This window comes from Panthera leo, chromosome A2, assembly GCF_018350215.1.
Source record: "Panthera leo isolate Ple1 chromosome A2, P.leo_Ple1_pat1.1, whole genome shotgun sequence".
Lineage (NCBI taxonomy): Eukaryota > Metazoa > Chordata > Mammalia > Carnivora > Felidae > Panthera > Panthera leo.
Genome location: NC_056680.1, coordinates 10,777,501 through 10,792,529, shown reverse-complemented (window position 1 = coordinate 10,792,529; position 15,029 = coordinate 10,777,501). Strand labels below are relative to the sequence as shown.

The 15,029-nt window shown below is 44.0% G+C and overlaps 1 protein-coding gene across 1 annotated transcript; it reads right to left on the bottom strand.

Moving 5' to 3' along the window:
• Positions 1-7,775: 7,775 nt before the first annotated feature.
• Positions 7,776-8,630, bottom strand: LOC122213083 (olfactory receptor-like protein OLF4). Its single transcript, XM_042927290.1, has 2 exons — positions 8,276-8,630; positions 7,776-7,990 (listed from the first exon to the last, which is right to left on the bottom strand). The coding sequence occupies exons 1-2, from the start codon at positions 8,628-8,630 to the stop codon at positions 7,776-7,778; spliced, it is 570 nt and encodes a 189-aa protein (XP_042783224.1).
• Between the last annotated feature and the right edge of the window lie 6,399 nt (positions 8,631-15,029).

Here is a 15,029-nt window from a genome sequence, read left to right as displayed (position 1 = left end):
TGCTCTGGAAACGGATCCCCCGCCACAAGACAAGACACACACACACACACACACACACACACACACACACACAGCAAATCATCACTCCCTGAGCTGTGTTCTTCCATGAGTTCTCACCTCCAGCCCCAATAATTAAGCTCAGAGTAGCTATAAACCAATGTGGCCAGATCCATTATCATTCCTCACAAACGATGTAAAAATGGTACCTGAATTCCAATGATTGAGTTTCTTATGGACGAATACAATTGACAGGTCAGACTGGCATGCTTATTTTCTGTCCTGCATTTACAGAAAAACAAACCATCTGCTCAAAATCAGAGAAACAGACACACACACACACACACACACACACACACAGAGGCAAGAGAGTGAAATGAAATTGAAGTGGCACAAAAAATTTCATGGTTCATTTGGTCACTGAAACCTGAGGGGCCGTGAAGAAGAAAGAACATCCTGAGGTCTGACAACATTCCAAGTCTTGTTACCTCCTTGATGCCCAGCAAAAATAATAAGGAGCAAAATTAAATGTGGTCAGAAGACGAAATTAGTGGGTTGTTCAGCATGTGGATCGCCTTACAGACTGAATGCTCCAAGAGAAAAGTGTGCTAAGGGAATAAATCAACCCTTCGGCACGGGAAATATGCAAAGCACAGCAAAAGTTGGGCAGGTAATAATGAAGCAGTAGGAGACTTGGGGTTTTTTTCCGTACCTGATTCATATTTCTTTGACCCATTGGATGTCCTGTGATCTTAGGGAAAGTGGATAAGTCCCTTTCACTTTTCAGATGTGGCATCTTTTCTTTGTTTTTCCTGGCCTTTGCGTTGTGACCTCTCTCTTGACAAGGGTAGTGGGCACACTCTGGTCCTGTTTCTGGTTTGCACAACACCCAAAGGTTTGTTCAGACCTTGCTCTACAGAATTCTGCACCCCCCGTGACAGTCAGTCTAGGCTCTAAATCACCGTCTTCATAAGATTTCTGCCTGAGGCTCTTACACCACACACTTAATTCATTCTACTATGACTCTGCCATATAAGGCAAGTATCAAAGGAACAGAGGCTTCTCTGACCTTGTCCACTGTGGTTTTCAGGAAGGCATGGTCAGCCAAGCACATGACCATAGAGATCTCCAGGTTCTGGGCTAGGCTGGTGGCTGTGTGGTGACCTCACGTGAATGCACCTGGCATTGATTCTCTCTGACCCTTTCCTGCTGGACCTGCTGGGCACCCGGAATCACGTGGCTGGGAGCTCTGAGGGAGAGGTGTCCATGTGGCTGTCTGAATTCCTCCTGGATGGCTATCGGTGGCAACTAAACCCTCTCCCTGCAGAAGATGGTGGGAAGGAGGCTAGCATGAGTCATCCAGCCAAGCTTCGGACTCTAGAAGCAACAATCAGGTCCCATCGCCCCCGGTGGCACAGGGGGAGGGACTGCACAGAGGAGACATTTATAGTTTCCTTTGTCTGTTCATGAGGCATGTTTCCCTCCTGCTTGTCCAACCTACAGCACATGATTTCCCTGGGGGACACTGGTCTGGACACAAAGAAAGATTTCCTGGAGTTTCTGTGTTCCCAATAGACCAGGTCATAACTGCGTGACCCCTGTGTTGATTACTCCTACCTTGTGAGTTCTGTCGCTCCCAGAGTTCAAATATCCCAGCACCTAATCCCAACCCTGATTTTAACATTTTCCCACAGTCTAAGACTAAGCAATCAGTCTGGATTAGATCCCTCGGATCTCCAAATTGTTGGCTTTTGGTGGAGACCTGAGCCGAAATCAAGAGTTGTTCGCTTCTACGACTGAACCACCCAGGCGCCCCCAGATATTCATTTAAATATGTTGTGTATAGATATGGCCCCCATTAAGGGATTCCTTCTGCCACATTGATGTAGGGTTTTTTTTGTCAAAAAGCTTCTTCTGTAAGTAACGACATATTTTATAATTTCACTGAGAAATTCTTCAAGTCTTCAAGAATATAAATTGAGTGTTGACCATGTTTCAGGCAATGAGTATAGGGTGTGGTGAAGAATGTAAATCCCTAGAATCATGGAGAAAAAATATATAAGCAAACAAGAGAATTCTATAACTTTTCAGATGGTGAGGGCTGCTGTGAAGAAAAGAAAAGCAGGAATAAAGAGGGAGCCAATAAGGCATTCTGTTTTAGTGATTGATAGGCAAATTCTGCAAACAGGTGACATTGTAACACAGAACACATATAAGACAGAAAGGATTATGTGGGAAGCCTTTACCTGGCAGAGGGAATGGCCAGTACAAAGGCCCCAAGGAAAGTATTGTTTCAGAAGTTCAAGGCAAAAAGCAAAGCCAGTGCTGCAAGGGCAATGAGCCTGATGGAGACTGATGACAGACGCTGTCACACATGTGGGGAGAAAAGTGGCCTCTCTGCTACAACTGTGATCTCAAGGCACAGGGCCGTCCTTGCCCATGCTACGTCTCCCTCTGTATACATCATGGTCTCAAGGCATCCAACGAGTTGCCACAGATCCCCTTCTTGGTGCCTTCTCTTGACTGAGTTCTGGCCCCTGTATTGCGTCATCTTGGGATTTCTGAGTCCTGGCCCCCCTTTTTTTAAAATATGAAATTCATTGTCAAATTGGTTTCCGTACAAAACCCAGTGCTCATCCCCACAGGTGTTCTCCTCAATACCCATCACCCAACCTCCCCCTCCTCCCGCCCCCATCAACCCTCAGATTGTTCTCAGTTTTTAAGAGTCTCTTCTGGTTTGGCTCCCTCCCTCTCTAACTTTTTGAGGACTGCTCACCCTTCACCAGTCACAAGACACCATGGCCTCCTGGGTTGTGTATTTCCCTGTCTTCACAGACCTCACCATCCCGGTTATGCTTGGAATGGACACAACCCAAGGAGGCCAGATCAGACATCTTTTCCCTGCAAAGTATAGAAATGGTTCCCAGAAATGCCAGTACTTAAGCCTCCCATGGACAAATGAGTTTGAGGCTCCATATTGGAATGGCAAATTTCTGCTGTGATTTACACAAACATAAAACAGTCTGTTCAACAGACAGCGAGGCAGAGAGTCGGGGGGGCAGTGAATGAAACGGATGAGGCAGAGCAATTATCTAAGAAACTCGTGTGATTCCTGAGACACTGGGAGGTAAAATAAACTGCCATTGCCTTAATAGTAAGTTAAAGGAATAGAATATGGAAGATCAACGTAAGTGTGAGCATCCACTCTATGAAACAGACACAGCCACTGAATAAATACATCACTTAATCAAACAAACAAATGAACACAGCCATCACCCCTCCTGCACTAAGTTGAATGGGCTCTCAGGCCAAGACAGGTTAATGAACTTGGCTTCCATTCTTCTGACCCTCTCATCCATGGCGCACCGGGCCGTTGGGCTCACCTGGCTGGGGTGTCTGACAAGGTCTCCTTGTGACAAGTCTGAATGCCTCCCAGGACTGCAGATGGTAGGCACTAATGCTCTGTTGTCAGCTGAGACAGCAGGACGGAGTAAAGCATGGGCCCCCAGCCATAACTAAGGCTTGGAAGAACAGAGGGAGACCTTGTCCCTTCCCATCCAAGTTCGCACAGGCTGACAGGAGACCAGAGAGTATTTACAGCTCCCCGTATCCACTCATTAGGCTCATTTCCTTCTTGGTACCCCAGCCTCTGATCTCATATTCCCAAGTGGAAAACTGCTCTGGACACAAGTACTTTTTCCTAATGAATCTCTGTTCCCAAAAGACTAGGTCAGAGACCAAGTGAATGCAGTTCTTTTTTTCCTCCCCTTTTCCCTGAACTCGTCCCCTTCCTGATGTGTAAATCGTCTGGCACCTTATCTCAGCCAAGACACACTTTCCTCCATTTCTAAGACCAAGGAACCCCGCGGGATTAGTCCTCTTTGCCTTCCAAGCATTGCCTGTCCTAGGGACCCAGCTGTAGCATTTCCAGTGCTGTGTGTCTGTCTGTCTCTTTGTTTTCGAGAGAGAGGGAGAGAGAGAGCATGAGTGGGGGAGAGGAAGGGAAGCAGAGAGGGACAGAGAGAAGCTTTTTAATGTTTATTTATTTATTTTAAGAGAGAGAGAGTCAGAGAAAGAGGGAGAGAGAGAATCCCAAGCAGTCTCCATGCTCACTGCAGTAGCAATCTGGGGGCTCAGTTCCAGACCATGGGGCCATGTCTTAAGCCGCAATCAAGACCCGGAAGATGAACCCACTGAGCCCACGAGGAGACCCAGTGTCTACTGTTGTTCTCAACAGCGCCGCTAGGAATCTACCCAAGGACACGGGAGTGCTGGCGCACAGGGGCACGTGCACCCCAATGTTTCGAGCAGCGCTTTCAGCAACAGCCAAATTATGTAAAGAGCCCAAATATCCATCAACTGACAAATGGATACAGAAGTTGTCATTTATATACACAATGGAATCCTACTTGGCAATGAGGAAGAATGAAATCCTTCCATTTGCAGCAACGTGGATGGAACTAGAGAGTGTTATGCTAAGTGAAAGAAGTCAAGCAGAGAAAGACAGATACCCTATTTTTTCACTCATAGGTGGATCTTGAGAAACTTAAGAGAAGAGCATGGGGGAGGGGAAGGGGAAAAGAGAGTTAGAGGGAGGGAGGCAAACCATAAGAGACTCTTGAGGACTGAGAACAAACTGAGGGTAGGTAGGGGTTGGGGGAGAGGGGAAAGTGGGTGATGGGCAGGGAGGAGGGCACTTGTTGGGATGAGCACTGGGTGTTGTATGGAAACCATTTTGACAATAAATTTCATATATTAAAAAAAAGAAAAAATAATAAAGCAGAGAAATGACTTCTTCTGATAATAAAACTTGGGTGCCACAGAGATTGGCTTCAAGACACTTTTTCTGTCACTTGTTTTATAAGACGTTAAAAGCTGTCATTTGGTCCCTTGTTATAAAATCGTCCTTAAATATAACATGTATTAAGATCTAGTTATGTACTATAAAGTGAGCTTAACATCTAACAGGGAGTTTGGATTTAATCTTTATAAAATCTTATCCCTGAGGAGGTATAGTTATGAACTACATTTTACGATGTATAAATGGTGCTTGGTGATGTCTAGTCATCTGTCCAAATTTAATATCTGAGTATGTGGTGTCCTTTGAGTTTGATTCTGCCAGGATGCTTCCAGTTCTCCAACTCTGGGGCCGTGGTTCTCAGCCAGAAATGAATTTTCCTCTGGGACGTCTGTCAAAGTCTGAAGGGAACCTGCCAAACACCTAGGGTCCACAGGAAAGCACCCCCAAAATACTGTTATCCTGCCACAAATGTCTCACCATAAACGGTGAGAAACCCAGCTGGACCAGCATGTCTCCAACCTCACTGTGCCCGTGAATCCACACGGATCCCAGTACAAACGCAAAATGTTAGAGATTCTGCATTTCTCCAAGCTCCTGTGTGAGGCTGAACTGCAGGTCTGAGTCTGTGAACCACTGTTTGATTAGCAAGAAGATGATCCTGTGTTAGAGATAATGTGGGTAGCGTGAAGCCTTCTGCACCAAATACTGTCCTTGCGTGCCTGTAATTGTGAAAGGATCGTGTATTCGCTCATTCCTCAGGCTGTGTGAAATCTGTGTTTATTGCTTTTATAAGTGAACAAAATAATACCCTGATGAAAAACCCTTTAGAGTAAGAATAAGGCACTATCATATATGCCCACATCCTAATCTCCAGTCCCTTTCACATGTTATTTTTTTTTTTAGAGCAAAGAAGGATTTATGCAGCAGATTCAACAGGCTGCTCATCAGCTTGGGTGACTCTGAAGGACATGCCCATTTTTGCGGAAGAACTGGGGACCCTGACCCGCATGACTGGCAGGACATGCAGTTCTTGGGTGAAGCGTCCTCTGGTCAAGCAGGTGGAAGAGATTTCACAGCAGAAAGGACGTATTATATAGATGGTGCTGATACTGTGCATTCACCATCCCGTGGGATTTGTGACATATATCAGGAAAAGGAAGGTATTTCGTGTAACAATGCAAAGAATCATATGAGCGGGGCGCATTAGAAGTTTTCAAGCAGAAACAGGAAGATAATTCAGTGATAAAATGTAGAAGACATTAAGCAATCCTGTGCCTCGATGAATAAACTCCCTCAGTGGTGAACACCATCTTCCATGCTTTAATAAATAGGTGCATAGCACGAACTGTGATTTTTTAAAAATGAGAGAAATATTTTGTGTGTCACAAAATGAGTGTTTCGAAAGTTTGCTTCCTCATATTTATGGTCAGGCCGATACGAAGAACATATCAGGTCGATCTATTTATTCGAACTTGCCTTTCTTTTTTTTTTTTTTTTTTTTTTTTTTTTTCTTTTTTTTATTTTTGGGACAGAGAGAGACAGAGCATGAACGGGGGAGGGTCAGAGAGAGAGGGAGACACAGAATCGGAAACAGGCTCCAGGCTCCGAGCCATCGGCCCAGAGCCTGACGCGGGGCTCGAACTCACGGACCGCGAGATCGTGACCTGGCTGAAGTCGGACGCTTAACCGACTGCGCCACCCAGGCGCCCCTGAACTTGCCTTTCTAAGTACACTCCACTGGGAGATCTATATTAGCTAATCAGGTTTTCCCAGTGACTATGGTAGGAATTCTGGACCCAGAGCTGAGTAACAGAATAAAACCAAGACACCGCTTACAAGGCATAAGGGCATGTTTAGTGCAAGGGACTGAAATGACGTGTTTTCCCCGGGTCCATTTGGAACACAACCATGTTGAATAAACATACCGTCAGATGTGTTCCACAATCACCAGATAAGCCCTCAGCTACTACCAGTCACGAAGTGCCTCTTCAGAAAGCCCTTTATAAACTAGATGCTGCCAAATGAGTGAATCAGGTTTTCCCCTTCAGCCCACACATTCTACTCAATACAATTCTCCAAGAACGTGTGAACCCAACACCAGCTACCCACCCTGGCCATGGTCCTTGAGAAAGCCAGATTCCTCTGTGGCTCTCTCTCTCTCTCTGTCTTCCTCTTGACCCTTTCTCCTCTTCTGAGACCTCACAGAATGGCTTTTGAGCATCCCATGTGCCCTCCAGCATACATGAGTAATAAACCTGGGTTATTAGAGTTCTCCGATAGATGTTGCTGACGTGTGTCCTGCAATCACAATAAGAACTCAAAGGCTGGTGCAGCCAAGGCATAGGCTGTGGTCCGGGAAAGGTCTGTGGGAGTGTGGACAAGCACATGGGTGCAGGTGAGTGCTTGGGCTTTCCTAGCCAGAGCAGGGTGTCAATAGTCTGAGGCTTGAACAGAATAATGTTAGAGTCCACATTATCAGGTGGAGTCCTAAAGGAAGTGAAGGAAAAGACTGAGACTCAAGGTGGAAACTGTGCTTTTGTATCCTCCTTGACAGTAAAATGATGGAAATGGCTTACTGATCAAGTGTAGCTTTATTCCGTATGAAGCGTATAATTCATGATATCGATCTCAGGAAATCTAGGTGAAATTTACCCGGCGTAGTATAAGTCATTTGAGACGAAATTAATTTTAAGAAATCCAACTAGTCCCATGTGAGATACAGAAATTTCAGGCATTTGTGACCCAAGGTTGGGGTAAACTTTGGGGACATCTGAAAATAGACAAAGGAGAAACTGTCTGTATTTCAGTCACAGCAGAAGCTTAATGAAGTGAGTTCCTTAAATGTAGAGAGAAGTTGATCAAACAAATGGAAATGCCAAGAAATAAATAGAAGGAGTAGATCCTACTTCCACAGTCTGATCAGAGATTGGCAGTTCCTGGCTCTGAGGATTTGAGCCCTTCAATCATGGGCATGTCTTCAGCCTTTGGATGATTGGTTCTTATAACACTGAATCCCAAGTATTCTTTTCAGAGCCCTCTTTATGTCTCTGTTCCTCAGGCTGTAGATGAAGGGGTTCAGCATGGGCGTGACCACCGTGTACATCACCGAGGCTGTGGCACTTGACCGTGAGCTCTGGGTAGCAGCAGAGCTAAGGTACACACCTAGGCTTGCACAATAAAATAAGGAGACAACCGACAGGTGAGATGCACAGGTAGAAAACGCTTTATACTTGCCCTGAGCTGATGAGATCCCACGTATGGAGAAAACTATCTTGGAATAAGAGTAAAGGATCCCAACAAGGGGACCTCCAGCCAGCAGCATAGCTGCAAAATACATCACCAAGTTATCAAGAAAGGTGTCAGAACAGGCAAGTAGGATCATCTGATTGAGTTCACAGAAAAAGTGGGGGATCTCTACCTCTGTACAGAAGAACAGCCACAACACCATTGAAGTTTGTGACAAGGAATGCAGGACACTCGTGACCCAGGACACCAGAACCAGGAGTCCACAGAGCCGGGGGTTCATGATGACCATGTATTGCAGAGGGTGACAGATGGCCACAAACCTGTCATAGGCCATCACACTCAGGAGAAAGTCGTCCATCCCTGCAAAGGTTATGAAAAAGTTCATTTGTGTGATACAGTCCTCATAGGTTATGACTTTGGTCTGGGTCTGGATGTTCCAGAGCATCTTTGGGACGGTGGTGGAGGTGAAGCAGATGTCTACAAAGGACAGGTTGGCCAGGAAGAAGTACATGGGGGTGTGGAGGTGGGAGTCAGAGCTGACGGCCAGGAGGATGAGCAGGTTTCCAAACACAGTGATCAGGTACATGGAGAGGAAAAGCCCAAATAAGAGGGGCTGCAGTTCTGGTCTCTCTGAAAATCCCAGGAGAAGAAATTTTGATATCCGTGTAATATTTCCTGGTTCCATGAGGTTGCACTGACCCCCGGAAAGAGGCAAAGGACATCATTAATTTTCATATGAACAGTTTACCCACATAGATGAAGTGCTACCAATTGTATTGTGCAGTCAAGAAGTTCATTTCAGTACCTTATCCTTTTTTGTCCCGAAAGGATTGTCCTTTTGAAGAGATTCCCTCCTGTTTCACATCAGATTAGGTGTTTTGGTCTCATTCTCCACACTCCCCAGCAGAGGTCATGTATTTTACTGTTTTACTAAGAATATCTTTCCTGCATTGGAGGAATATGTAGTGAGGGTCAAACATGTCCCAGGCATTGTCTAGGCCATGAGCACGGGATACTGAAAACCAAAAGCCACTATAATCTAGTGATGGAGAATGAGTAGAATCAAATACAAATATTAATAAGACATCACAGGGTGTCAAGTGCTATGAAGAGACAGAAGCAGATATAAAGGAGAGCGTGGATAGGAGTGCTATTTTGTAATCAGTGTTTGGTCAAGACCAGTAAACTAGGTGACATTTGATCAGAGACCTGCAGGGAAGGAAGGCAGGAGCCCAGAGCCTGTGTGGGGAAGTGTGTGATGGTAGAGGGAATGGCCTCAGCTAAAGCCCTGAGGATGATACTACTTTGGGCTATTTGAGTCCAAAACAGGAAGCATGTATGGGAAGGGGAATGAGCAGGAAAATGATCAGAGATCGTGTCAGGCAATTTCAAAGAAATAGGTGGCCTCTTTGCTTGTTCCCCTTCAAGGGAAAGGAGTCACTCACCCACACTATGTCCTGCTTGTATTTTAGAATCTACCTGCAAAGTCTGCTGTAAGTTGACATAGAGCTCTCTAGAATATGGTGTGTTGATTGAGTTCTGGCTTCTATATTATAAGAATCACCTTGGAATATATTGGACCATGTCCCCTGCTCTGATGACAGATGTCATTTCACAAGGCACACACACACACACACACACACACACCAAATTAGTGATCCCTGGGCTGTGTTTTTACCATGACTTCTCACTCCAACCCCAACAATTAAGTTCGGAGAGGGTATAACTCAAGATGTGCAGATCCATTATCATTTCTGCAAATGATGTAAGTTTCCCATGAACAAATAAAATTGACAAGTCAGACTGGCATGCTCATTTTCTTTCCTGTATTTAAAGAAACACAAACAATCTTCTCAAAATCAGAGAGAGAGAGAGAAACAAGAGAGTGAAATAAAATGGAAGTGGCAGAAAAGATCTAATGGCTCAGGTGGTCGCTGAAATCTGAGGGGCCATGAAGAAGAAAGAGCATCCCTGGTTCTGACAACATTCCAATCCTTGTTACCACCCTGATGCCCAGCAAAAATAGTAAGGAGCAAAATTAAATTCAGTCACAAGACGACGTTAGTGGGATCTTCAGGGTGTGCATCGTCTTACAGAGTGCTCCAAGAGAAAATGTGCTAAGGGAATAAATCAACCCTTTGGCACAGGAAATATGCAAAGCACAGCAAAAGTTGGGCAGGTCATAATGGAAGGTAAGAGACTTGCTTTTTCTTTGAAAAAGCACCTTGAGACTTTGCTATTTCTTTGACCAATTGGATGTCCTGTGATCTTAGAGAAGGTGGGACAAGTCCCTTTCACTTTTTAGACGTGGCGTCTTTTCTCTGTTTTTCCTGGGCTTTGTGTTGTGATCTTTTTGGCCGAGTGTTGGGCACACTCTGGTCCTGTTTCTGGTTTGCACAACATGCAAAGTTCTGTTCAGACCTTGCGCTACAAAATTCTGCACATACCATGACAACCATTGTTGCTCTGAGTCACCATCTCCGTAAGATTTCTGCCTGAGGCTCTTACACCACAAAAAATTTTTTCATAGTCCTGTGACTCTACCATTATAAGGCAAGTACCAAAGGAGTGGGGCCCTCTCTGACCTTGTTCACGATAGTTTTTCAGAAGGGCATGATCAGGCAAGTACATGGCCATAGAGATCTCCACGTTCTGGGCTAGGCTGGTGGCTGTCAGGTGACCTCAGGTAAATGCGCCTGCCTTTGATTCTCTCTGACCCTTTCCTCCGGGTCTTGCCAAGCTCTCAGACCCACCTGGCTGGGAGCTCTGAGGGAGAGGTGTCCATGTGGCCGTCTGGATCCCTCCTGGATGGTTGCTGGTGGTGTCTAAACTCTGTCCCCACACAAGACGGCAGAACGGAGGCTAGCATGGGTCTCCCAGTCAAGCTTTCGACTCCACAAGCAACAACCTGGTCCCGTCAGCCCACGGTGGCACAGGCAGTGGGTGTGCACAGGAGGTATTTATAGTTTCCTCTGTCTGTTCATGAGGCACGTTCCCCTCCTCCTCCTCTTTGGAGCAGCACATGATTTCCCTGGGGGACACTGGTCTGGACACAAAGGAAATTTTTCTGGAGGTTCTGTGTTCCCACTAGACCAGGTTATAACTGCGTGACCCCAGTGTTGAGTATTCCTTCCTCATGGACTCCGCTGCTCTCAGAGTTCAGACCTCCCGGCAGGGACTCCCAACGCTTATGTCAATGTTTCGCCCAAGTCTGGGACTGAGCAATCTGTGTGGATTAGTTCCCTTGGATCTCCGAGCTGTTGGCTTGTGTTGGAGACACAGTCCTGCCATCTACACAACATTCCGGTTTTCCTTTTCAACAAGGAGGAGAAAAAAGCTCCTTCATACGGACCCTGAGCACTACGTACCGCAGCTTCATGACACATTTGCACACTTTTAGGACTTTCATTCCACATCACAATTAAGAGCTGCTGTTCAGCCCCTCTTTGTAAAGACTTTTTTAATTATACGAAATATGGTGAGATTTTTTTTTTCTTGCAGTATAACATTATCTTGGAATAGAAAAGTAAACAGGTTCTTCCCGGTAGCTTTGAGAAGAAATCAGGCCTTGCAATCATTTTCATTTTAGACCAAGGTGAGCCACTTCAGGCTTCTGATGCATCGAATGTAACAACATAAATGAATTTTAAAACACCAATGTAGTTATTTTACATCAGCGTTAGCACTTCAAATGACAAATGTTGTTCCAATGAAATTTTGTTAAGAATCTGAGATTAGGGGGGCACCTGGGTGGCTCAGTTGGTTAAGCGTCCGACTTCGGCTCAGGTCATGATCTCACAGTTTGTGAGTTCGAGGCCCGCGTCGGGCTCTGTGCTGACAGCTCAGAGCCTGGAGCCTGCGTCACATTCTGTGTCTCCCTCTTTCTCTGCCCCTTCCCTGCTCATGCTCTGTCTCTCTCTGTCTCAAAAATAAATAAACATTAAAAAAAAATTAAAAATAACTAACTAACTAAATAAATAAATAAAAAATCTGAGATTAGGGTTCTCCCTTCAATCACGGAGTTTCCCCTGGGTAAAGGCATTTTGCATTGTAATCTCATCTCTAAGTAGAAAAGGAGATTTACAATCAATTTACAGATATTCATCCTCTTTAGCTGGTAGAGAATTTCTTAGTACATAACTGCAAGCATGCTTCAGATTTTGACGTCTGGGAGGCATTATGACAGGAAAAGTAATTCATCCTTTAAATGTATGTCTATCATTTATGTCTATCTTGAAATCTTTGTGCCTACACATCTTCATTCTTTTAAATGCATATTAATTCAAACATTTACTCTTTTAATACCTACACCTTCAACTTTCTCTTAAGTTTCCTTTCAACATAAAATAAGAGATTATGTATGAGTTTGCTATTAAAATGAATAAAGATGGGGCTCTTGGATGGCTCAGTTGGTTAAGCACCTGCCTCTTGATATTGGCTCAGGTCACAATCTCACATTTTGTGAGTTCAACCCCCATGTCAGGGTCTGCGTTGACATGAGGCTGCTTGGTATTCTCTGTCTTTCCCTCTCTCAGCCTCTCCCCACACCTCTGTCTCAAAATTAAATGCATAAACATTAAAAAAAATTTTAAGTGAATAAACAAACACACAAAAAAGCAGAATGAGACCTACAAAGACAGAGAAAAAAACCTCATGGTTTGCCTGAGGGGACGTGGGCGGATGAGCAGAATGGGTGAAGGGCAGTGGGAGATACAGGCTTCCAGTTATGGAATTAATGAGTCTTGGGGAAAAAAGGCACGGGGTATGGAATACAGTCAATGATACTGGATGGGTTTGTATGATAACAGACAGCAGCTACCTTTGTGGCGAGCACCGCGTAATGGGCAGAGAAGCTGAATCACTACGTTGTGCACCTGAAACTAATGCAACATTCTTGCCAACTGTACTCAGATAAGATTTCTTTTAAGTGAGTTTGTGTTTATGTGCATATGCGTATATTTGTTTATTTGAAAAAACAATGTAATATATACGTACAACTTTGCATCTGAACATTTTCTTTGGACTCAACGAAGCTAACTATAATTTAAATTTAAAAAACTAATAAAATAAAATAAAATTTTGCTTCAGGATATTAAAGGACACCTAGAGTCTGAGATCATATTCTAAAGTCAATCTATTTATTAAAGTTTGTTCCTCCATGAAAACTTTTCTTGGAGATGCATATTTGGTGAACACTTGAGTAAGGAAGTGACTGTTGTACACATTGTGGAACAAGGTACTAAGAGACCAGGATCCTAATGAGGAGAATAAAACCGATCTAGAAGACACATTAATATATTAAGTATCCACTATTAAGAAGAGCAGTTAGGAAACTGATATACAAAGGAATTTCAGACATATAAGTGAAAAAAACATAATCTCACAGAGCCTGATGTGGTGCTTGAAATTGTCAACCGCAAGATCATGACTTGAGCCAAAGTTGGACACTCAACCCACTGAGCCACCCAGGCATGCCAAAAATAGAGTTCTTTTAGAGACACATAATAAAATATTATAGATAAAAAACCAAATAATTTGTATTTTTAAATATTTTTATTTATTTTTAAGAGGGGGAGAGAGAGAGAGAGAGAGATGGCCTGAGCTGGGGAGGGGCAGAGAGAGGCAGAGACATAGAATTTAAGCTGTCAGCACAGAGCCCGACATGGGGCTTGAACTCAAGAGCTGTGAGATCATGGCCTGAGCTGAAGTCGGATGCTTAACTGACTGAGCCACCCAAGCACACCTTACATTTATTTATTTCAATTCAAGTTAGTTAACATACAGTGGAGTGTTGGTTTCACGAGTAGAACCCAGTGATACATCACTTACATATAACTCCCAGTGCTCGTCCCAAGAAGTGCCCTCCTTAATGCCCATCACCCATTTAGCCCCTCCCCCACCCACTTCCTCTCCAGCAACCCTGAATTTCTTCTCTGTATTTTTGAGTCTCTTATAAATTGCCTCCCTCTCTGTTTTCATCTTAGTTTTCCTTCCCTTCCCCTATGTTCATCGGTTTTGTTTCTTAAGTTTCACATATGAGTGAAATCATATGATATTTATCTTTCTCTGATTGACATATTTTGCTTAGCATAATACACTCTAGTTCCAACCACGTTGTTGCAAATGGAAGATTTCATTCTTTTTGATCACTGAGTAATATTTCACTATACATATATATATATATATATATATATATATATATATATACATATATATTTATATATGCCACATCGTCTTGATCCATTAAAGGGGCATATGTACCCCAATGTTTATAGCAGTGTTATTAACAATAGCCAGTTATGGAAAGAGCCCAAATGTCTGTGGATTGATGAATGGATAAAGATGTGAGTGACCTAAATTTTGATCATGAATTGCTTGCCTATCTCACTACCTCAAAAGCATCAGAGTCAGACCACACTCACATTTATGCCCTAGGAATTCACTCTACCAGGTGCTAGGCAGAATATCTCCAAATTGATTTAATTTCTTCTCCATAATGTGGGTTCTTTAAATGTCAATTGACCTTAACCAAGGGAAGCTGATGAATGGACAAGCTTAAACTCGGTTCCCTCAAATAATTTTACTGACTATGTCCCTGTGAGATTCCTACTACTGTTATAAAACATTCCCACACTAGCTGCTGAAGACAAACACATACAGGTTCTTACAGTTCTGGAGTCAGAAGCTTCGAAGGAGTCTCGTCGGGCTAATAGCAAGGTGTCTGCAGGGTTGTGGTTCTTCTGGAGGCTCAGGGGAGAATGTGTTTCCTTTCCAGTTGCAGTCTCTGTTGCTGGCCACCTGCATTTCTTGGCTCACGGCTCTTCTGCCACCTTCATAGCCAGCAGGAGAGCATTCTCAAAATCTCTGACATCAACTCTTTTGTCTCCACCCTCAACATTTGGAGGACCCTCCTGACTACCCTAGTCCCACCTAGAGAATCACAGCTGATCCTTTTATCTCCATGGCAGCTAATTTACAGTCCTGT